This window comes from Chelonoidis abingdonii, chromosome 15 (assembly GCF_003597395.2).
Source record: "Chelonoidis abingdonii isolate Lonesome George chromosome 15, CheloAbing_2.0, whole genome shotgun sequence".
In the NCBI taxonomy this organism is placed as follows: Eukaryota; Metazoa; Chordata; order Testudines; family Testudinidae; genus Chelonoidis; species Chelonoidis abingdonii.
Window position 1 is genome coordinate 17,100,991 of NC_133783.1, and position 25,993 is coordinate 17,126,983.

The window sequence follows — 25,993 nt, forward strand, 5'->3', positions numbered from 1 at the left end:
GGCTACATTAATCACTTGTGTAATTCCATTAACTTCTCCTGAGGTGAAATTAGCTGGTACTATATAAAAATTTTTTCCCCAAATCTATTTGAAACTACACTCACATGGTAAGGTCAAGAAAGCAAGCAGATACATAATAGCTAGAAAGGAATACAGTATATAAGTATAATTTTATAGACATATTTTCTAAATGCTGATTTAGCATTTTGTGGAAACGCATCAGTTTCATTGAACATTTGATGAAACTCTACCTGCAGTCCTGCCAGCTTGCCTCCTGCGCAGCTGGGGAGCTCAAGTTTCTAGGTAGAGGCCAGTCAAGACAATTTTCACCATAGGCAAGCTTCAGTGTGCAGCCCCCTCCGCTCCCATACAACAGTGGCTATACACTGCTGGGGCACCAGACTTTTTTGGGGGGGAAGGGGAGTGCTGCAAGCCTTCTGATGGCCAAATTTCAATGAGTGGTACTGTAACTTGGCATCCATCCGTGCAACAGGATCCATCCGCAAAACCAAAGCCTGAAAACCCTGGGGGATCTCAGAACTCTGACACTTCCCACAAAATACAAATTCCAGCTTTTGATCAGCTCTATTTACAGTAGGTAAAAGCTTTAACATCAACATTTGGGGATTTTAGTAATCTTATACACATTTCTGTAAAAAGGAAGTTTGCTGTAATGGGACTTTAGTTATAAACTAATTGCTATTGAATTTTGAAACAATTTCAATCCATTAGCAATTAATTTTGTTTTCTGTAGCGCTGATTTCAGAAGAAACAAAAAGTGTTACTTAAATACAGCATAGACATTAGTACACACTTTCAATACATGCTGGTACAATAAACTAATGTTACATGGAAGACATTTAACTATTTTTTACAGTCTTCTAAAACCTAGATAGTTTTTTTTTTAAACAATTTCCTTTACAAAATTAAAATTTAACAGGAGCAGAATGAATTATGAAATTATAGAGAGACCAAACATTCAAATTGGCACTCATAACTAAATTTGAGTCATTTGAAAAAAAATTGTTTGTAAAGGAGATTTCAGTGACTTGTATTTAAAGTATATGAATATTTCTGGTGCTGCTACAACTATGAATATTTTACACTTACACAGCACCTTTCCTTTCAGGTACTCCTAACGAGGTTAGTATTATCTCCCTTTTAATGACAAAAAAAAGGACACTAAACGGTTAGGAACTTGCTCATGGTTAAGCAAATCAGATGGAGCACTCTTGTTGCCTGATCCCCAACCCTCTGCTCTAATCATTTATCCACTACCTATGATTACTATGAAGCTATTAAAAATGCTTTATTCAATGTCATTAGTATAATGTGATTATTTATGTTTATTGTTAAAGACTAAGGCCCAGATTTTTAAAGATAGTTAGGTGTTGCTGCACACAGCATTGCAACACCTAAATACATTTAAAAATCTGGGACTCAACTATTATAAATGATTAAAAACAATGAAAAATTCAATAGCTCAAAATTCATTAATAAGATTCCTAGATGGAGCATTTTATTAGTTTGTAATTCTCTCTGTGAAGAACTGATGCAAAACTCCATCTGTAAAAGCTGGTGATAAAATCCTCTTACGTACATTAAACTTTGTTTATATGAAGCAAAACTTGATCTTTTACCTCAGTAGCAAGGCTCTGACTTGCACCATTGTCAAGAAGAAACTTAACAACTTCCAGGTGATTTTCTTGGGCTGCCATATACAATGGTGTGAAACCATTCTGAAATAGAAAAACATATTGTATAAATATTGTTTGTAGGGTTCTAAAACAATATATTCTATTACATACAATTCATAACCAATGCCCTCCACAAATATGCCTTGAACGCGCTGAAGATCTGCTGCGTTCAGGTCGATGCGTAAGAATAATTCTGCTCCTGCCCATAAAGAAGTTAATGGCAAAACCTCCATTGACTTCAGTGGGAGTAGGAGAAGGTCTCAGATGCTACAATACTGTGGACAGGGGGCATGATGTAAGCTTTCAACCGGACAGGTCCATCTAAGGGAATTCCTTACAGCCAGCTGGGAATGTTTTCCCTTTCTTTCAAATGTAAACATACAAGACTAAAATCAAAGTATCCAGGCAAAACCATTCCGGATAGACGGTTTATTAGATCTCACAGACGCAGTGGACAATATGGACATGCCAAAGTGAGCAGGAAAATATAATACACATTTCAAGGGGATCCTGGAGGCAATGACCCTTTGGAAAATTAGGGCAATTTTTGATCACCTTTCCATTGTTTTTAATCGTCTGTGTCCGTCCCTTTTCTTCTAAATTCTTCAGAATTTCCTATGATTTCATCTCTTCAAACAACCAAGAAGGTGGACTGTCCCTGTGCTCAACCAGTTATCTCTTTATAGGCACCATGAGATCTCAGGGCCAGCAAGATTTAGTGATGTTAAATAGGGATTTCCTCAGCATTTCTGAAAAGTCAAAGTTGTTTCTCAGATTACATTTGAGTGCGTGACTTCAAACAATAAAATACCCAGTCTGCATAGTTACTAAGATGAGTGAGTTTCTAACCAACAGTTTTTAGGTGAGTGAGTCTCCTCTTACAATCAAGACTTCTGTCACTGCTCCAACAATAAGGAACACAATCCTTCAGGGGTCTGGGAGAGGGGTGGGAGGGTCATTCCATTTAGTACTTTGCTTTGGAGGTTAACATTAAACTCATGTATGATTTTTCTCCAAGTCTCTAACATTACACGGATTTCTGAAATCCACAGCATCACTAATTCCACCCATAAAAATAAAATGGCCTAATGGGTTTATAAAATAGCTTTGCTGTGCTCAAGCCACCTGTAAAGCAACTTAACAATCCTGCAGATTTGCATTTTGAAGTGGTTTAAGTTGAGATGGCCTTGATTATACCGCAAAACAGGAAAGATTTAATCAATTTAAATTACCTACTAGGTACTCAAAAATGTCATATCCTGCATTTTAATCAACTAACCCTGGGTTACGAAATGAATTCTTATTGCATAAATAAATAGAACAACATAAATAAGATCAACAATCTTTTCTTCCTTCCTCTGTCCTATTATGTGTTTATATATTTCACACTGGGACCATTGTCCTTTGAAATGACCTCAGGTGGATTGTGTGTGTCCCATTTCCTCTCAGGTTACCCAGACTTGTAAGTGATATGATGCTGCTCACCCTGTATTACTGTAACTGTTTTCATTTTAATACGAAATGATCTGGAAGGATCATGCACTTTACTGGTAAACGCTGACTCAAACAGGTTCCTGGATTTGGGCCCTCAGAGTGAAGAGGATCATCTCAAAGACGCTTTAAATGTACAATTGCACCACTTCAGTCTGAGACTGGGACTGGAAGCCAGCCAGAAGCAGCAACAGAAAATATACTACCATGAAAATGGTGGGGAGAAGTGACTGACATTACAGAAATACATTACAGACATTAAAGTTATTTGGCTACTGGCTCACATCTGTGTCATTTCACTCTAGCTCTTCATATGACTATTGGATCTGAAGAATCATCCTTCTTTTTCTTCTTTGGGCAAATTATAGCTGAGTTTTACAATTACTTTAAGCAACTCTGATGGCCAAAAATGTCTATGGCAGCCTAAGTACAGTAAAGATTTGAGAGGACCACAACCACTAAGTACAAACAATATTAATAGTAGTGCGAAGTAAATAAAAAGGAGACTTTGAGTGGGCTTATCAAAATTCCCACCATGTAGTCTAAAATAAAACAAAACTTTATTTGCATTTAAACTGGATACTGACTCAGCCTCTGTCTAGTATTTAACAGGGGTGCACACAGGTCCACACATCCAGGATGTTTGTTCAGGCTGGGAACGAAGACCTGTGCTTGGGATATGGTTGTCCTCAAACTTCCCTCTCTTCCATGATCTCTTTAGTCCCCACTCTATGAACTTCTCTGACGCTTCAAGCTCCATCCCACCCTACACACCCATCTCCCAGAAGTAATGATAGCAAAGGGTGGGTTCTACCTCTACCAATGGCAACATGTGCAGGTTCTGCATTTGCGCTGGAGCTTGGTAGTTCTATTGAAATACTGTATTTAATGTACTCTGGAGAACTTGTAGAATCAGAAGACACAAAGTGTTAGATGAATTTGGAGGGAGTGGTACTGGACCCACAGAGACCACATATTTTAATATTGCTAGAGAATATACTTCCCCTCGTGGGACATCAAAGCTATCTTAGGAGTGGTGTAGGAGTCATGGCATTGGAAGGTCTAAAGGCCTCAGAGGAGTCACAGGGCAGAAAGGAGCTGGAAGCTTGAGGGTCGGTCACTGGGGAGGGAGTTAGAAGCCAGGCCACATGATGGTGATAGGGGTGGGGAAGGTGGGGAGAAAACCCACAGGAAAGGGAGAGAGGGAGTAGATGTGCACACATACTTAGAACTTTAGAACTTGAATGTTATGTGAAGCTGAATGGCAGTCAGGTTCCAAAGAACATTCTGGATAGCAAGATACTAGTGCTAACAAGTGTTTATTATTCATCTCTGTGAACAGACCTAGTGTCTGAAATGAACAGATTTGGAGTTAATTCGAGGATGGGGGACATGAGGAAGCTATATAATAAACACAGTGTCAGGGCCTGATATTGTTTCAACTGAATTCAATGGGATGTTTGCAATTGATTTCAGTGGGAGTAGAAGTAGACCCTTCTTTTGTATCACACTGCCTTTCATAAAGTCTATATCCCCAAATAGAGTGTTAATTAATAACAGTTATAAAGTGAAAATAAATTACAATGGCCAAGGAAGAGGAAAATTAAGAGATGTAGACAAAATAGAAAAGATAGGTTTCAGCTGGCATTTTTAAATAGCAGTAAGGCAATGAAGTGGGGAGGTACAGGAAGGCTCTCCTAACTGTCAAGAACTCTAGCAGGAGGACAGCAGCACTGGCAAGATGGTATGAAGGCACAAAAAGCAGGAGGAGCATAAGGAGCAGGGAAGGGAGCAAAGAAGGACAAGTCTCTCAACAAGACAAACAAAAACAAGTTCAGGAATTTTTGAGCTGGACCTCACAAATACAGGAAGACACTGAAGACAATCAGTGGAAGACACTCAGTGGAATTGAGAGTAATGTCGACATTTGTATAAGCAAGTGGGCAGCAAAATTCTGGACTCTGGAGGGCTGGGATTAAGGGAAGACATGTGGAAGGGAATTATAATAGTCATGGTAACGAGAGCAGGCATGGATGAAGATTTTTGACCAATGTGGAAAAAAGATAGTGGCCTACGTGGGGCATGTTCAGACAAAGAATATGTGGCGGGGCCAGGAAATTTCACTGTCCAGAATGCAAAGTTTATGGACAATGGAGGCAAACAGGAAGTTGGAGTTAAGGACAGCTATAAAGATGATGGAACTGAACTTGAGGATGTTCCTCTTGCCCAACAGAAGTATTTGTATCTATGAGACATTTAGCAGAACGAAGTTGAGGTCAAGCACAAATTTACATGGCAAGTGCAATCTGCATAGTCAGTTAACGTTTGGGTATTTTGATCCCATTCAGGAAAGTATCGCTATTAAGGACAGCACTTAAGCAGGTGTTTATATCCTACTGGAGTCAATACTTAAAGTTAAACAGGTGCTTCAGTATTTTCCTGAATCAGAGCCTGAGAAATTAGTTAGCACACAATTAATTCTGCTTAACAAAAAGACACAAAAAAGTCCAGAAAAAATCACCAGGGCAAGTGATATCAAGTTATCACTTATTATTTGGTAGTCTAATTCAAAGTACACAGACAGAGTGTGCCAACTTTTCTCCTTTCCTTTCAAACAGTAAGTTTATTATTACAACTATTTATTGATTTAGTTCAACCTTAAGAAACTCAAGAACACTGTTGGGTTAGAATGTTTTAAATATGAATTTAAAGTGCAAATGGAAGCCTGTTCTCCTTTTTAGTTAAATAATGAAAGGGCAAAATTGGGCAGAGCCAAGTACTATCAGCACTGGAAGGTGGAAGAGAACTCTCTTGCATATCCTCAATTTATCACAATTCTCAGATTGTGCCACAGAGAATCCATAATCTTTTTTTTTTTTTAATCTTTAAGTGGCCATTAGGGTCACAGTCTAAAGTTTATTACCCATGGAAGAGTGGAAGTTAACACCCCTTGTGAACAAATGCAAAGGACAGACAAAAGTAAATGTTTGCTTTTTTTTTTTTTTTAAAGAATATGGAGATTTGGTTTACAGAGGCCTTACTTTCCTGTGTGCCCAAAGCTGACTCTGTCAGCAGGGGACAGCTGTTGCCTTCAGGGAAAGAGGAAGAGCCAAGCTCACAAAAAGCAGGGTCAGCATCAGGAAAAAACTAATCTTTGAATGTTCATGCCCGAAGACTGCTAAATTCAGCAGAAAATTAAAATCAAGCTGTAGGCCGTATAAACAAATGTGTTACAACTGGTGTTCAAACCCAGGATCAAACATTGGATAGAGGCAAGTTTGTGGCATAGGGCTTTAACGACCACTGGGGCTCACCAAACACAGGAGCTGAATCCCCACAGGTCATCCACACTCTTGGGTATTTGTGAAGGAACTACACATCCATTATTTGAAACCTCCTTCCCAGGGTAGACTTCATAGTCTCCCTCCCCAATGCCTGGTTACCACTGAGGACAGCTGAGGTGATAGGGGATGAAATCGAGGAGGCAGAGCATCTCCAGAAAACTAGAGGGGATGCTCTTCCAATTCAGTTGAGGGAACTGAATGGGCTGTCGAGTAAGAGAAAGTAAGATGAATTTTGCACCACCCCATCAGTGGCATTTTACGCCAACAAAGGTTCTCGGGTGTATCCAAACGATGAAAAAAAGAGTTTTGCTTTGTTTTGTTTTTTGCCATGTGTTAGCTAATACATGGTAACTAGCATGTGGTAAAATCCTAGTGTGTCTGGATAAGGCAGTCATAATTTTAACGTGTGTTAGAAGTTCCGAGTACTACCCTTTCTCTGCTAGTGAAAACAAGGCCTTTAAGAAATGTTAGACTTGACCTGTTAAGCACATGTTAAGCGCAGTGCCTACACTATCACTTTTTAAATGTGTTTGTTAGCATGTGTTAGCTATCACACATTAACATCACACCTTTAAATCCTAGTCTTGACAAGACCTAAGGGGGAGCCTAGACTACAGCATGACCAGTTCAAATGATCTAAAAGCTGAGGTGGGCAAACTTTTTGGCCTGAGGGGCACATCTAGATATGGAAATTGTATGGCAGGCCATGAATGCTCACGAAATTGGGAGTTGGGGTGCAGGAGTGGGTGAGGACTCTGGCTGGGGGTGTGGGCTGGGGATGAGGGGTTGAGGGTGCAGGCGGGTGCTCCAGGCTGGAACCAAGAGGTAGGAGGTCGGGAGAGGGATCAGGGCTGGGGCACGGGTGTTGGGACACAGAAACGGGTCGGGGAGTAGGCTCTGGGTAGCGCTTACCTCAAGCAGCGACATGTCCCCCCTGCACCTTCTATGCAGAGGTGTGGCCAGGTAGCTCTGTGCATTGTCCCATCTGCAGGCGCCACCCATGCAGCTCCCATTGGTCATGGTTCCTTGCCAATGGGAGCTGTGGGGATGGTTCTTGGGGTGGGGGCAGTGTGCGGCGCCTCCTGGCTGTGCCTACATGTAAGAGCCAGAGGGGGGACATGCCGCTGCTTCCGGGAGCCATGAGGAGCCGCGGCACACACAGCTGAAGGGCCAGATACGAGCCCCGGGCTGAAGTTTGCCCACCCCTGATCTAAAGCTTTCCTATTAATGAGAGTTAAAAGGGCTTTTCAGTCATGCTAAGCTAACTCAATTGAACTAAGAAAACTGCAGAAAGCACCCTTCTTTTGCCCGTCAGGGTAAAGCCCTTTGAGGTTCTGATAGGTGCTTGCATCTTTAGATTGTTCCCAGGACTGAACCCACAAAAGGGTGCTATTACCAGGGCCGCCTGGGGGAGGGGGAAGTAGGGCAATTTGCCCCAGGCCCCTGGCCCTGCAAGCCCTGGCCCGGTGGCGGTCCCGGTCTTCGACAGCATTTCGGCGGCAGGGGGGCCCTTCAGTGCCGCCAAAGACATGGAGCAACTAAAGGGACCCCTGCCGCCGAAATGCAGCAGAAGACTGGGACCGCCACCGGGTGAATACAAGGGCCGCAACTCCCTCGATTTGTCCCAGGCCCCCTGAATCCTCTGGGCAGTCCTGGTTTTTACAGCGAAACATTCTATCTTCAACAGAAGAACCAGTAGATTATTTTTTAAACGAAAAATTCTTTAAAACAATTTTGTTTTGTTTTGTTTGGATTTAAACACTCTCCTGCATTGTTTAGAAACCAAACACTACAGCATTTGACTAATGCACAAGAACCAGAAAGTGAAACTATTTTTTTTGTCCAAGCTGAGTAAAATGAACATGGTAAACAAGCAGCACAATGGAGAAAAGTAAATCAGATTTTTTAAATTCTTTCATTTTTAATATGCTACAAAACACAGGGAAACAAATATGTTTCTTAAAAATATATGATATTTAACATATCCCTTTAAACAAACACAGTCTTAATTTTCTCTCAATTTTCTATAGCTGACCTTCACATTAATTCAAAAAAGTGTTTTATTTCTGCATATTCCAATAGTACTTCCTTATAAAAGTTATACAGAAAAAGTGAGGTAACCCTTTCAGGCTATAACAGTGGATTACTGTGAAATAGAATATCTTTCCTTGAACCAGGAGTTCTCTACCAACTCTGCTTTTTTCATTATCTGTTCTGGCCAGGTAACAAAGCAGTTAGTAGGACACCACTGGAGGGCAGATCTTAAGATGAAGGGTGAAGTGCTTTGCTGTACTCCATATTACATGACACTTTTAAGCACAGTTATAAACAACACTGGATTTCACAATCAAGATTTTCTCATTGATCTTCTGCACAGAATGCATAAAGCTTGAAATAGAAAATGACTGTAATTTAATTTCAAAATAGGGTTTTCCCAACATTGAACATAAAATTTAAAAGGCTAAATAAAGTAATCAAAGAATTCAGGAGACACCCTTCTATTCCCCAAATGGCTTTCCTTGAAAGACAGAGATTGGAAAGCACATTAAATCATCTTCCTCATCTTCTGTGTGTTTGGCTAGCCACCAGCAAGAATAGCCTTGGGCCAAGGAGATGGTATGTTCATCCATTTGCCTGCCATAAAAGACAATAGCTAGGGGTGGGGAAGCTGATTAAAGGAACAACTGCTCTTATTTTACCCGAATGATTTTGCTCACTCCTAATTTTCCTTGCTCTATCAATCTCCCACTTCTCCAGAGCCATCATTAATGACAACAAAGCTGTCTTACACACCGTAATAATGTTACAGTTTAAAAAAGGAGAAAGACACTGACATAATGAACTTTTTTTTTTTTTGTTCAGTAACATTCTTAGTAAAGTTCAGTAACTTTACCTGAGACTGTGCATTGACATTGGCCTTATTCGTAACCAACACTTTAACAACTTCTGTCTGGCCAGCCAGAGAGGCTATGTGCAGTGCTGTGTTTCCTTTCTGAAATTAGAGAGGGATGAAATGTGAAAACTGTTTAAAAGTAAATTAGTAAAAATTTACAGTTGAAAAGCTGAATAAGCATGTCGACCCCACAGCCCACTCTAAAATATATTTTCAACTACTAATATACTCTTCATATAATATTTCTAGGGTCAAATATATTTTAAAAGATCTCTACAAAACAAAGTAAGACAATGTTCTATAATTTTTGTGACCTAACATCCTCACTAGTAATCTGTGACATTTCTTATAACCTACAAGAGGTGGGCTGAAAAATTCTTGAGAGTCGCATCATCAGGAGAAAATATTTAATTACTTAAACTGCTATAATAATGTCTGCAATCAATTGGTTGACGCTTAGCTTACATGGAATCTGTGCAAACAGTAGAACAGCTAGATAGGAACTACTGACCTTTGTTGCTGCATCCACATTGGCACCTCGCTTTATCAGTTCTGAAACAACTTCTACATGACCTTCTTTGGAAGCAAGATGGAGTGCGTTCAACCCATTCTGATAAAAAATGGAAAGAGGAAGACTGATACAGGTTGTTTAGTGCAGCAAACAATCTATCACAAGACCAAAGGATTACATTCCATTCTGATTATCTCTGAAGAAGCTATTTTCAAATGAGCATTTTAACTACTTGGTTATTGGAAGCAATAAGTGTCCAGCCGGACTACAGATGCTTAGCCTCATTAAATATGACACATTAGCACAAACACTAGTGTAATACAAATAGAATGCATAATACAATTGAATACCTTAATGTTATCCCAGTGAAAGTGAAATATAGCTTCTTAAAGGATTTTGTTGTATAGGAAATGCAAACATGCAATGAGATTCAGTTATCAAAACATTAACTGAAAGTTATTACTGATATGAAGTTATACTATATGCCTAGACAAAGCAAGAGTAGGGTTTATAGAATGAAGGAAAATTTAATTAAAATATTCTACCACCTGATTGCAAATGTTGATGTCCACTCCAGTTTTTAAGTAGTCAAGAGCCTTTTCTAGGTTGCCAGCTCGAGCAGCTCGTAGATAACTTGCATTTGTATCAGACTGGGTGGGGGGAAAAGGAAAAAAATTAGTTTGTCATTAGAACAAGATACAGAAATATATTCACTCAGCTTCAAATCTATTCATGAGATAAAAATACATTTTATATTTATTATTTACATATGGCACTAAAGGATCTCAAACTGCTTTACCAAACATGGGCCAAATCTTGCAGTCCCTGCTTAGGGAAAATCTGTTGATACCAGTGGGAATTTTATCTAAGGATGGCAAGAGTTCATTTCATGCGCATTCTGGTACAATGAGGCAGTTCTGCCTGTGGTGCAAGAACAGTTGCCAAGTTGACATCTGGTGCCCAGCACACTCAACAAAAGTACTGGGACTCAGGGTTAGGATACCATGGCAACCATCCTGCTTTTACAAACCGGTTATAAAAGTCTCACATGAAAGATTTCCCTCATCATCCAAACACCATTGGAAGTTGATATATTACCTTGGGGGGATTGAGGCTACTGGAATTCAAAACTGTGGTTCCACAGAGTATAGGTATTTAAAATCTGATATTTTGATTATAGATTGCATAGTTTTTCTTTAAGTCACCCTTTATTTATTACACTTGAAAATGTTTCAAGAAAATCATCTGGAATCTTTAGTAAAGGTTATTTTAACAAGCACAAAGCATTTCAAAACAATAATAGGTACAGTACAGGTGTCCTACTCTATTGCTTTAATATTGCTTCCCTAATTAGTTTTATGTTTCAGCTGGGATAAGTTTGAATATAAGAGAGTCACTGTTTTTATCTGTGGCATGAAACAGCTACAGAGAAAGTCTCTGGTTGAGGAACGGGAGACCAGAATTTTATGACCAACTCTACCATAGACTTCCTCTGAGACCTTGTGCTATGACTTCATCTTTCTGTGCCTGTTCTCCATTTGTAGTGAAAAGTGCTCTCATATCCCCTCTATGTTGGGGACTAAGAAAAGGCTGATGTAGAGAACCTTAATGCCAGCCCTACCCTGGGCTTGAGAGGCTTTCTGTTATGGTTGCAAACTGTCTAATTGCACAAAACCAAATACCACTGCCCTGCCCCTGCCTCACCCCCTTCCCAAGGTCCACCGCTGCCCTGCCCGTTCTCCGAGGCCCCGCACCGCCCTCACTCACTCTCCCCCACCCTCACTCATTTTCACCGGGCTGGGGTAAGGAGTTAAGGTGCTGGAGGGGAATGCAGGCTCTGGGCTGGAGCCGAGGGGTTCAGAGTGTGGAAGGTGGCTTCAGGCAGGAGTTTGGATGTGGGAGGGGGTGAGGGGTCAGGCTCTGTGAGCGAGTTTGGGTGCAGGCTCTGGGAGGGAGTTTGGGTGCAGGCTCAGGCAGGAAGTTAGGGTGCAGGAAGGAGGTGGGAGGGAGGTGCTTATCTTGGGCGGCTCCCGAAGGTGACTGGCACATCCCTCTGGCAGGAGCTCCTAGGCAGGGGAGACCAAGGGGTCCCGTGCACTGCCCCTGCCTGCAGGCACCATCCCTGCTGCTCCCATTGCCTGCAGTTTCTGGCCAATGGGAGCTGTAGAGTCTGCACTCAGGGCAGAGTCAGTGCACAGAGACCTCCTGCTCCCCCTCCAGGGGCCATAGGGACATGCTGGCCACTCCTGGAGCGACACGGAGCCAGCACTGGTAGGAAGCCTGCCTTAGCCCTGCTGCACTGCTGGACTGTTTGTGCCTAAAATCTCCTGGTTTGACTACAGTAGCCCCCAGGAGATAGAGCCTGATTCCAGGAGACTCCCAGTGAAACCAGGAAGGTTGGCAACCCTAACTCCTGCACACAGGATATTCTCAGGTGGCCATTTGCACTCCTTGTAAAACTCTTTACATTTCCAGAATGGTGTAGAGAGCCTTAGAGTAACTGAGAATTGGGCCCCCTTTTTGTCTACAAACTAAGTGGAAATGTTAGTATATTTCCTAAACAGATATACAATATAAAGATTTAAGTCAAACAGTTTCAGAGTTCCATTGGGAATGTAATAGGTATGCTGCATTTTTGCAAAGATTAATATTGCTAATCTATTGAAAATGCTGAAGTGAATAATACAAGTATTAATATTAAAATCTTAAGACTTTTTCAAACATTTGCCCTGCTATCATGATGTATTTTTCAGAGCAAAGGCTTCCCAGAACTGCACAAAAATAATGTAACACCATCACCTATCACAATATGGAGATCTAAAATCTTCTATTACTTGAATTAGTTGGCTAATTAGGATCTATCAAAACTGAGTTCCATTTACAATTTCTACAGTCTCATACAATGAACTACACTTTTTTGAAAATAGCCACAAACAAAGCAGCAGTAAAGCAATTTCATTTAGCAGACCATTCGAGCTGTGCAGCACAGATTATTACGGAAGACAGGTTATATTATTTGTGGTTAGCAACCCCACCACTAGGGTAAAAAACAGATCAGCATTTTATCAGGGTTACCAAAGGTATGAGGATGTACTTAGTAGTCTGGGAGCCCTTTTTGTCATAGTTTAATGGGATGTCTATTTGGCATAGTCAGCAGGTGGATGATAATTACCATCAGCTGTTTACAGCTGCTTCTTGGGGGAGGGGAGCCCTCAGGGAAGTATGACGTGCAAAATCAGGTCCAGCCAACTGGATTAATTCCAGCCAGACTAGAAACATGGCTTTTTAAAAAAAAATGTTTCATTTGTCCATTTCCCACTCATTTTAAATGTTCAGGCAAAAGAAATAGAATAGAGAAGGAGAGGGGAAGGGGAAAAAAAAGAGTATATATGTTAACATTTGAACAAACAGTATAATGGAGATAGGGTGACATATGTCTTTTCAAAGGCCTCTCCTGAAAATACTGAACCATTAAGTGTCAGGGAAGAAAACCTTTATGCTGAACCCACAACATGATGATCTACAAAAATGCATCCTGTTTGGCTAAAGTTAGTCTAGGTATTGTTGAGATGCATACAAACAAACTGCTTACTGGAACATATAGCAGAAATGTAATGCACACCCCAGCAACTCCCCGTTCAAAAACACTCCTTATCAGATTTTGCTACAGAGTTGTTTGCCCGAAGATTGGGTGTGAGAAAAAGGCATTTCCATCTGACTTCATTAGTTAAATCTCATAACACCACTTTGTCCTGTGAGGTTTAGATTAAATCAAGATGGACCCATATACATTTTTCTTCCACATAATCAAGGAATAATTACACGTATTCTTCTGTCTACTTGGGAGGTAACATGAGCGCTTTGTAGTAGGGTATGTGAGTTGTCACTTTCAGTTTTCTTTTTTAATGGCTTCCAGTTACCTGAAGTTACCTGATGTAAACTAGCATGCAGAATTATATGCCATATTTTGGCAGCTAAGAAATAATGTGACTGCATGCAAGGAGAAGAGCAAAAGTGTTTCCCGGGGTCCTTGGCTAATGCTCCCAAGTCCCAAGGCTGTGTTATGAGTCACCTGTTTTGGGGCACAGTGCACTTGAGCAAAGACTTGGGATATTTTCAAGTTCAGGACACTAGCTGTTTACTTGGGGTTGCACTGTTATGCAGCAAGTTCAACAGGACTTCTGACTTTTTCTCCATATATTTCATCCTGACTTATAAATAGAAGCCACCAATAAAATAAAATAGGGAAAAAAAAAAGCCAACCTGTTTGAAAATCGAAGTCCATTCACAGCTCTCTAGGTGAGCTGTTTTTTAACAATAACCTCCCAGCCAGGTCTTTGGAGCGGAAGCCGGAGCTGGAACGCAGAGCAGCTCTGGAGCGGTGGAGCTGCAGGTTTTTGCCTGGAGCTGGACCGGAGCTGGAGCACAGCTCCAAAGCCCTGCTCCCAGCTTCCAGCCACTGGGATTCAGATATTACCCCTGCTTCGCAGAAAGGCAGAAAATTGTACTGAGTCCTTTTTTCCCTTGCAAAGTGACCCAACTAACTTCTCTCCCCCGCTACTCCCAAAGGCCCACAGGCCTTTTCTCTTTAACCAGGCAAACAGTATACCATTGTGTATATCCAACATTTACAAACACTAAGCATAATCAAAGTAAAGGCCTACAAAAAATTACTGAGTCCCTTGACAATAGAGCAATGAAGAGCTTCTAACAATGTGGTCCAGCCCATAGGTGCCAATCTCAGGAAGAACACACCACATCTCCACATTCCAGTCACAGGCAGCAAACCAACTTCAGGTACGTGGGCTTGTTTAGAGAATGAAAAATTTAAGGTAAAATCCCTTTTTAGCATAGGTTTTCCCATACTACTTCTACTTCTCTCCCATATGACACAGTTCCCCCATCCAGCATACTGCCACAAGCTAGTCTTTATTTCCACTATGTCTCTGGCTCTTGTACATTTGATTATTGTCCCCCTCTGTGAGTGGAGGCATTCTGCACACAATTTTAGAATTACTTTAAGCCATCATACTTCACTATTATTTCAGTTGCACCTATAAGATTCTCTGCACAGAACAGGCATAAATATTTTGTGGCTGATTTAACATGTTTTGCATAAAAAGATGGACCTCCTAGCAATTTTCTCAAGCTGGAAGCAGACTCCATTACATTAACCCCATCTCCTCATCAGGGAAAACAAGTGAATCTTGCAGCAGCATGTCATTAAGGTCACTAAACGTTGACCAAGATGTGTGTGTGTGTTGCACTGCTGGTCCAAATGTTTTTTCAATAGAAAATGCATTTCCCACAAAAGCTAAATCTCTTGCAAGAAAAATTTAAATGTGCAATTTTTTATTTTTTTTTTACTTTTCCATTGGGAAATTACAAATTAAATATTTCATCCTGGGTTGAGTCAAATCAAATTGAAATATTGTTTTGTTGAACAGAATTGCAATGTTTCATGGCTGGAGTACATCTCCCATGGTGCACTGTGGTCTCATTGCTGGCTGAATCACCTAGTGAATCATGAATGATGTAGTTCTAATGGGAACCCAGATCATATAGAATGGGTCCACCATGAGAGATCAAAGCCATACAGGGGGATACAGATTAATGTCAAGCCAAATTTGTTTGAAAAAGTTGAAATTAAATGTTTGAATATTTCTTAGCAAACATTTCCCCAAACTTTCCATTCTGCAGGAAATACTAATATTTTAAATTTTCAATCCAATTCAGATATTTTTGAAATATCGGAACTTGTCATGCATTGGAAATTCTGATTTTCAAACAGCTCCAGTGCGCATGTATTGCATATGGAGGGAAGTGATGCCAAGGATACCTCATGAAGAATGTCCCGTCATCAGCCCTATTCTGTTGAAATGGGAGGAGAAAGGGAGCTTTTAGTCTGAACAACCTGGGAGACTGCAGTCAGCACAGTATCACCTGGGTAGAGTCACAGTCTCAGGTAGCTGGGACTCAAACTATTTAAAGTTTTATAGATCGGAATCCACACAAACTTCACCTGGAAATCACCTTGTAGCCAGTGCACATCCCAGAACACAGATGCAATGTTCTTTCACCACGTCAATGGGCTTAATGTACATACTTCCACATTTTGGTGGAACTACAGTTTCTAAATAATTTGAAGAGGTAGCTCCATACAGAAATCAGCCTCATAGCATCTTTCATTGAAAGATCATTAATAGATCTTTATAAACTTTAATTATTCAGGCCTCAACATTGCTACAAGGTAATCTAGAGTCTAGAAATCTATTTATAGCCATTTTCAGTTGTATCTTTTATTTCCAGTATGAAAATAAAGAAGAAAATTGACTTTTGATTTTCCAGCATCTTATCAAATGTCAAGGGGAGGGGGGGATAGCTCAGTGGTTTGAGCATTGGCCTGCTAAACTCAGGGTTGTGAGTTCAATCCTTGAGGGGGCCACTTAAGGATCTGGGGCAAAATTAGTACTTGGTCCTGCTAGTGAAGGTAGGGGCTTGGACTCAGGGTCCCTTCCAGTTCTAGGAGATAGGTATATCTCCATTATAATAAAAAAAAAAAAGGAGAATACTAGGTTTAAGACACATCAAAACATACTGAATTCTAGATGCTTGTGTAGCTGACCACTGGGAATGCAATCACTGTGCTATTGCACAGAACCCTTATTTTTGGGCTATCTCCCATAAAACTTAAAATACATATTGTTGTGTTCCCCTCTTGTACAGACTATTGCATCTCTGCATCTGCATTGAGATTTTGCTACTAGCATCCTGGAAATGGTCTTGCCATACATAGGGTATGTTTACATGGCAATTAAAAAGCAGCGGCAGCTGACTCAGACTTCTTGCGCTTGGGGTGCTGGGTTGTTTAATTGTGGTGCTGGGTTGTTTAATTGTAGTGTAGACATTTTGTCTCAGGCTGGCAGTTAAATAGCCCGAGCTGGCAGGGGCCAGGCACTTGTGTCTAATTCCAGAGTAGACACACCCATAGAGTTAGTAGTTGTGCACAACTAAGTCTTATGGGAGAGAAGAAGGGGAGATTTTTTGAGTTAAAAAATGTATTAAAAGAATAGATTCTGATACCTTTATTCCCTTTCATAGTATCTTAGGTCCTCACAAGGCAAACTCCAATATCAAATAAAGGTTGAGGGACTGCCTCCTCAAGTCATCACACTGAAGTAAGATACTACTCAAAGTGAGGAAATATTAGCCAAACGGAAGTTATGCTTTAGTCAAGCCCAAGTTACTGAGCTCTATACTGAACTCAATAAAATGTCATAGTCTGGGATATACAGGAGGTCAGATTAAATGATCTACTGGTCCATTCTGGTCTTAAACTCTATGAGGTATCAAAATCTGTCTGAAAGTGATTGCTAGTAAACACTGGGTCATTTGTCAACCTAGCTTCTAGTTCTGGAGGTGGCGAGGATCCTACCAGAAAACTGAGAAATCATTATTATTTACAAAGGACTGAAAGTGCAAAGCCAACATGTTCACTGTGCTAAGGCTCCATCTGGTATTATTGGTACTTGTAGTATGCTCATTTTGGTTTGCTTTTTACTTATTTACAGTATTTGTTATTAAAAATATGGTCTTTATCATTTTGAGAGCAGGGTTTTGTTTTTCACTCCATCTTTAACAGTAGTGTTGTGAAGGGAAACCATGAGCAGGTTCTTATTGGACTGGAGTGGGATACATTCCGGCCTGAGTCACCAAGAGAAAGCTGCTGACCGTGTCTAACATTTGTTGGGAGTTGGAGAAGAAGAGGGAGAATGACCTAATTTCAATGGATGAATGTATGTTACTTTCATTTGAAATCCCTTCTAACTAAGCCAGTCTTGTAGCAGCATGAGGAAATTTATGAAAACAAATTACAGCAGTTGTGCGTGTTTTGATGGTGACGGTATTCCCATGGCGGTAAAAGGCACTTTTCTTAACAATAGGCCAAAACCTTAGAAGACCTTCAGGTCTACAGCTCCATTCACTTAATTAGAAATTACCGGTGCTCATGTTTACTTATGAATTTCCTTCCAGTAACCATGTTACACAGCTTTGATCAGGGTGGAGGGAGCCTTCTTCCAATAACTTACAATCATTGAATAATGCAGGCCAGTCAACATCCATGCTTGGACAACAGGAAATATACAATCCATAAGAATTCTGTGGTTTTTCTGATAAAAACAGGATAGCCTGAGGCCAACTGCTATCTTCTATCCTTCTGCTAACTATTCTTCAAAGAGCTCCTACTGTGATCCAAACCATAAATGTAACAAAAAAACAAAACAAAAGAAAGATTTTCATTCCTAATACATGCCTGCTTGAGTAGGGAAAGACAGATGTTTTGAATATGATTGCATCGGGGGAAATGTTTTGCCAAGAACCAAAAAATTCCGTAAGACTTTTCCCTGTTGAACAACTCAATCACGGTCTTTCTACACTGGTCATGGCTCTATAGATAAAGTGGTGAAAATATTATGCTCTCATGAACATGACTCTTTTGGCTGCCAGAATTTTATTCTATATAACTGTGATTCATCGCTCACAAATAAATAAATAAATTGCTTTCGGACATCAGGAGACTCTCCATCCTGGTTGCAGCTTAATTATACATTTCTTCTGCAATTGCATCTGGATCTATCCTTAATCGCACCCCTGACATCTGGCTTGCAGCCCTCTGTTACCTTAGATGATAAAAAAATTAACATAAATTTACATACCTTCGTGTCAGTGCTACCTGAATCTATAAGCTCAAAGACTAAAACATCTCATAACATTCATTTACAACTAAGCAAACTGAAGAGAATTTTGAAAGAAACATTCCTGCAGCCTTTCAGATTCAGTGTCTCAATTCCAAAAATCCTGTCAAAATGATAATTTGACCAAAATGAATCGTCCAAGTGCATACAGAAATCTCCTTCCTTCCTAGGCCACACTGGCAAATAAGTGTCTAAAGTGCTGACTTGGGATATCTCATTGTCAACATCAGTTGCACTGGCAAACCATTACCCATTCGGTCCATTTTTGACATCCTCAGCATAATACTGATAGGGTGTATTCGCAGATATCACTGAAAATTCTGTACTTTCCAGTTAGACTTCAGAACTAGATGGACTCTAAAATGTCATAGTTGGTAAATACAAGAAAATTTCAAAACTTGTTACAAAGGCTACTTAATGCTCCTTTTATCATCTTCAGCAGATTGGAAATCATTGCTTTACTGTTCTACCTAATACTGCAAACTCTTGCCTGGCTACAGTGCATTCTTTTCAAGTTCCCCTGTTGTTGAGGTTTTAGAAAGCTGCCCTTTTAAAACAGAATGAAAACCTAGTGAGTCACAGGAGTTAAGAGTATTCTGACCCTTTTTTGTCTAATAAAAAGCTTGAATGACAGGTTCTCTCAAAAATGTAAACACAGGTTGGAAGTTAAAATTAAAAACAGTTGCTGTTCTTTCAGCTCTGCGTCCCAAGGGAAGATTTTCAAATGTATAAATGGCAGTCAGATACCTAACTCCCACTGAAAGTCACTGCCTATCAATGGGAATTTGGCACCTAACCTCCATTTCTGCCTTTGAAAATCTCCCTCTAGGCTAGCGGTTTTCAAACTGTGGGTCACAAGCAGTACTGGGTTCTGGAATGTAAGGCACTGCGTCATAGTGGCTCTGGTCAGCACTGACCATTAAAAGTCCCATTGGTGGTGCTGCCCGGCTAAGGCAAGCTGGTCCCTACCCGTTCTGACACAGCGCAGTGCCCCTGAAGCAGCCAGCAGCGAGGGGGGGCCACAGGGGCGCTGCCTCCATCCTGAGCACTGACTCCGCACTTCCACTGGCCGCTTCCAACCCTCACCCCTGCACCCCAACCCTCTGCCCAGCCCTGAGCCCTCCCACACCCCAAACCCCTGATTCCCAGCTCTGCTGGGACGTGGGATCAACAATTTTCTTCAACAATTTTGAAAACCACTGCTCTAAGCTATTATCTCCGAGTTATTTACATGTGACAATGGATATTAGGAAACTATCATCAAATAATTAGTTATTTAACTGGAGTTATGACAAAAACCATATAAATGTTTTTTATGGCAACATAACACAACGAAGAATGTTCACGGTGGTTGGCACCTGAGTTCAGCTGGAAATAACTCAAGATTTGCTTGCATACAGATAGCACTGAAGCAGAGAATAGTTTGTTGTGTTAGTTATGAAATTTGGGAAAATGTCTGCAGCTGTGAACATTGTGTTGTGCTAGGAACAGCTAAAATAATTCTTAATTTCAGAACACTACAAAGTTGATGCATTTCTGAACAACATTCAGTATACAACTTGCAGTATCTACATTAACACTAAATGAGAAAAGTTATTTTTTGTGGAAGGAGAAATCACAGTAGTACAGAGATGATTTGTACTGATTTGCAAACTTACGTAACCATCCTTTCAGAGATCTTTGTGTGAAGAGGCAAGGTTCAGTAGTGAGATAATTCAGGGCTAATTCATATTGCACAATCCCATTGACATCAGTTGGATTACTCAAGGAATAAGGTGGTATTATTAAAATGTAAGTGTGGCAGAACTGAGCCATTTATTATGTATTGAGTCAAGGAAAATAGAATATCATCAATTAAAGTTATGATACAGAAGGAAGACCATAGACTTGAGCTTCATATTCCTATGTTCGCAACATGGCATTTCTGAAGTTCATTCTAAACTCCAGGAAGGGTATTCTCTTGATACAATAGTTTTGACTCTGTCATGATTTTTATGTATAGCTAAAATATTTCCATCATTCACTCCTCAGTATAAAATAAATCACTTGCTTTCATTACCGTTACAGCAGTCACAAAGAGATAGATGCAAAAAGGGTCTGCTTAGAAGTGTTTCTTTGGAGGTTTATATTCACCACAAGATAGCAACACTCTCTAATCTGTTAAACACCAGGGGATGGTACTGATATATTCCCTCCAGTCTCTCTCTCAGAAACTGACTACCTGATGAGCTGTAATAACACAACACAGAGATAATTTCAGTGCAGCCCAAGATCAAACTTCAAGTTATATTCCATCACTTCAGTCTCGAAGTCCCATTCTACAGATCACAGAATCTAGACATGAATTTGATCATCTCCCTGCCAGCGTTCCCTATTCTATGTATCTCATTTCAGAAACAAGAATTAAAGTCTATTTTCGGGGGGGCGGGGTGTCTCAAAGTTTGTGTCAGCAAAACCTCTGGATGGATTTTTTTCCCCCCATGTAATTCATAACACTAGGTACAAACATTCCAACTGAATGGGGAAGATGTATAACAAATATTAGCAAGAATCCATAGTATGTTTTAAACAGACACATTTTTATTCATTCAGAATCAGAACTTTCAAACAAATATATAAACTTGTTCCAGATCAGTCTGAATTAAGTGGTAATAAGCATAGTGAACTGAATGTATATGCAAGCATAATATACATCTGAATTTCGTAAACATATTGCAGTAAGCAAACTATACAAGAGTTTACAATATAGGAGATCATGATGTCACGGTAGCAACTCTAGTGTTAAAGCTAAAAACAAAGGGGAGTCCTTGTGACACTTTAGAGACAAATTTATTTGGTCATAAGCTTTCATGGGTTATAAACCACTTCATCAGATGCATGGAGTAATACAGTAAGCATGTATAAATATACAGCACATGAAAAGATGGGAGTTGCCTTACCAAATGGGGGGGTCAGTGCTAACAAGGCCAATTCAATTAGGGTGGATGTGGCCCATCCCAGCAGTTGACAAGATGGGGTGAGTATCAACAGTCTTTATTCAGGCCTAATTTGATGGTGTCAAGTTTGCAAATTAATTCTAGTTCTGCAGTTTCTCGTTGAAGTCTTTTTTGAAGTTTTTTGTTGAAGAATTGCCACTTTTAAGTCTGTTGTTGAGTGTCCAGGGACATTGAAGTGCTCTCCTACTGGTTTTTGAGTGTTACAGTTCTTGGTCTGATTTGTGTCCATTTATTCTTTGGCGTAGACATTGTCCGGTTTGGCCAATGTATGTGGCAGAGGGGCATTGCTGGCACATGACGGCATATATCACATTGGTAGATGTGCAGGTGAATGAGCCCTTGATGGTGTTGCTGATGTGGTTAGGCCTATGATGGTGTCCCTTGAATAGATATGCGGACAGAGTTAGCACTGGGGTTTCTTGCAAGGGCTGATTAGTGTCTCTGTTGTGTGGTGTGTAGTTGCTGGTGAGTATTTGCTTCAGGTTGGGGGGCTGTCTGTAAGCGAGGACTGGTCTGTCTCCCAAGATCTGGGAAAGTGTGGGATCATCCTTCCGGTTAGGTTGTAGATCCTTGATGATGCACTGGAGAGGTTTTAGTTGGGGGTAGTAGGTGATGGCTAGTCAAAAACAGACTTGCAGAACTGGAATTAATTTGCAAACTTGACACCATCAAATTAAGCCTGAATAAAGACTGGGAGTGGCCGGGTCACTACAAAAAATAGTTTTCCCTCTATTGATACTCACACCTTCTTGTCAACTGTTGGGAATGGGCCACATCCACCCTAATTGAATTGGCCTCGTTAGCACTGACCCGCCACTTGATCAGGCAACTCCCATCTTTTCATGTGCTGTATATTTATACATGCTTACTGTATTACTCCATGCATCTGATGAAGTGGGTTATAACCCATGAAAGCTTATGCCCAAATAAATTTGTTAGTCTCTAAGGTGCCACAAAGCATGTCTCATTGTTTTTACTGATACAGACTAACCTCTGAAAAGTGTTAAAGCTGTTTCTAACTTTGCATTATATGCCTGATTTTGACTCCATTAACTGAACTCTAACTTCATCAATACAAATAATTCTTCTTGAAAATACTTGTGTGTGGTCTTCTATCAGAAGATAATTGTTTAAGATCATTTGAAGGTAATTGGAGAAAGCATTAATGAGATAGGAGTCTGAAAAAGAAAGAGGCACTTCTGGTTTTTGTTTTTTGTTTTGGTAGGAGTTTCTTTATATTTTCTGGACTATCATGTCTCAAAAACAGCTTAGGCCAAATAATAACAAATAAGGCTGATGAAAAGTGCTATATCAGAGAAAGATACTATTATTATTATCATCCAATTTATGTCCACAAAAGATTGATGTTGTTGAGGATTTGAGAGACACTTGTATGTTTAATTTTAAAGCTACTGGCTACATTTAAAAAAAATCTTTGATCATACAGCAGAGGAACCTTACAGAATTTATATACTCCATGAGGATCTCAGGGGAAATTTACAAACCCTGCCATGGGCAGGAATCTCCACCTGACCTGGGACTCCTGCATACCTCAGCAAAGAGAGCCTCTATCCTGGGTAACCTGCACAGTTTATATGAGAGAGATTGATGCTGGGGAAGCCATGGAGCTTATTCACTCCTCAGGACTAGAGAAAGATGCCAAGGCTATGGAAACTGTGGCTCTGATCTGCTCACCAAGCACAGGAAGCACTATTGGGGCCAGTGGCCTCCTGGGGCGACCAGCAGCTCTGTAGCGTCAATTCGGGGATGGGGGGAGGGGGATGAAATTCTGTGCAGAACACTAATTCTAGGCAAATTCTGTATTGTGAAGTGGTGCAGAATTCCCATAGGAGTAGAAAAAGGAGGAAAACAATAAAAGCTAATTTTTGCCACTGAAGCGAACATCACTGAATGTAAACAATGATATGTTGAGCAAGAAGGTGCATTTTCACATAGTCACTTTGCAGTACACAACTAAATTAAAACTTTACTGGCTTTCAAAGGTTGCTATACGATCACAACAATTTAGAATGGGGTTTTTACAAGACCCTAAGGAAGTCCCTTAGGAGGCTCTTTTGAAAATCTCAGTCTCAATTTTGTATCCGTAAGTGTTTGCAAATTTAACTCCACCTTAATCAGGTTTCTTATCTGGAGATTCAACACTGATTTGACGTGTTTCATTCTTATCTGGAAAATACAAGACTGCAATTCTGAATACTAGAATGAAACATATCAAGCCATATCTCAATATCATTGGTTTTTAAGAGAATAAAAATTACTTTTATGATCAATGTCATCAAATTAAACTAAATAGTGCAACTTCTTTACTTATGTTTTAGCACTATACACCAAAGTGGAAAACTATTTTTTTATTTAATAGTTTGATTGAAGATCAGGTTATTCTACATTTCTAGCAGTGAGCTGTGAACAGCTGACAATGTTACCTATCATCCATATTTTAGTAATTCCCCATAGCATTTGATGTTGTGTATAGGACAAGTCAGCAGTAAAGTAACAATAATCAAAAACATCACTTTTGAATAGCAAATCTAGAAGCTATGGACTAGATCCTGTTTTTCTAGTACAACCAAAACATCCATTGCAGCCTATGGGAGATTCGGATGAGTAGGCAATGAGAATCAGAATCTATAATGAATAACATTTCTAGAAGCAGAATTAAGAAAAAAAATTACTATACCCTTTCTGCACAGATCTTTTCCATAGTTCAGTCCATCTCAGTTAACTAGGTCTTCTGTTTAAACTATCATACCACATACCAACAGAAAGACTAGTTTCTACTCAGCTGCTAACAAAACATTGGCTAACAACAGTAAATGCTATTCTATTGTCACAATGATCATGCACAGTATGCAGTGGGTCAGCACACTTCCAAAGCCTAGTCACCTACACACATTGCACACAATGTAGCAGGACTGCACCAACTTCTAAGGTATCCATGCTTAGATAGGGTGCTTGCAATGATTCATTGTACTATGAAAAAAGAAACAAGATGGTCTAAACGTGTGCTCTCTTTGTAATTATCAAACCTCACAATAACATTTCATATGCTTTTTTTTTTTTTGCTTTTGAAATCTTATGCGTATTTTGGTAATTGCATTCTGCATTACTGTGTATATTACATACATATTTGTAGTAATGTGGGAACATAAACATACCAGACATTTTCATCAGTAATTCACATAGAAGCATGTTGCTAACATTTCAACCCTGTGTTGGAGTTCCTATGCATAAATAGTATTAATGCAGCAGAAGTGAAGTATTATAGTTTCATACACTTTTTTTCATTTTTAAAATTTGTATTCTATTAGGATTCTCCTTAACACAAGCAAATGTAAAGCAAGAGTGTCCAAATGTAGGAGGGCAATTAGAAACAGTTTTTAAAACAAGCAGTTAAGATTATAAATTTTTTATAGAAGTAAGTTTCCTTCACAAAGGACACTTAAAAGTTGTATATCCTGTGTCTACACTTGAGCTAAATGAGCATGGATTTTTCTTTTTTACTTTATAAAACAAATAAAATTTGCTGGAAAATTAGATCCTAAGCATTTCTTGACTTGTCAGTGCATCTGTCCTCTTGAGAACTCTTAACTTTCCTTAAAAACTTAAGATCGTTTAAATAAATGCTGGGAATCTGATTGCTGTTATTCCAAGTAAATTAAATGAATTTCCCATATTATAACATAAGAATAAGCAAAATGGAAACAAAGGGAGGTGAGCAATTAACAGGCAGCAGATTCATTCCAGAATGAAGAGGTTTACTAGTACCTAAAAGCAATATTAGACCATACAGTATTAAAATGGATGAACGAGGTTTTGACTTGATTATTTCTTCAAAAGAAATTCCGTATCCTAAAGATTTATATGAATGTGTTTAAAAAGGCAGGACGGTAAACAAACTTTCAACCTTATTACATATCTGACATTAAAAATATTAGTTTACTATTGAATCATAAACAGATAAAATATCTTAATCTAACCAGATCTCTTCCTATAAGAAACTGCTTTAACAAAACAAAGTTCTTACTAATCTACTTTGTATTTATTGTTTGCACTGAAGGTTGAGTACACATTTTATCATTAAAAGGAACAAACAGAAAACCAAAAAATCACCATAATTTCTAAGAAGATGATTTTTCATAGGGCATGTTGCTCTGACATTGATCAAGAGTAAAAGAAACAAGAAAGTACGCATTTAAAAGAGCTCAATACAATATTTTTTTCAGTGTGTGAAATTTTTGCTAATATGCTGGTGATTGCTGAATTATAAACCGTTGGAAGTGCTCC

General features: G+C 39.6%; 1 protein-coding gene across 1 annotated transcript in view; it reads right to left on the reverse strand.

The window, feature by feature from the left end:
• ANK3 (ankyrin 3) overlaps positions 1 to 25,993 on the reverse strand; it is a 548,067-nt gene that overhangs the window by 456,150 nt on the left and 65,924 nt on the right. Inside the window, exons 2-5 of the mRNA XM_032786555.2 lie at positions 10,485 to 10,586; positions 9,937 to 10,035; positions 9,426 to 9,524; positions 1,641 to 1,739 (exon numbers count right to left, since the gene is read on the reverse strand). Of these exons, the coding sequence (XP_032642446.1) occupies positions 1,641 to 1,739; positions 9,426 to 9,524; positions 9,937 to 10,035; positions 10,485 to 10,586 (399 nt within the window). The remainder of the gene's footprint in view (positions 1 to 1,640; positions 1,740 to 9,425; positions 9,525 to 9,936; positions 10,036 to 10,484; positions 10,587 to 25,993) is intronic.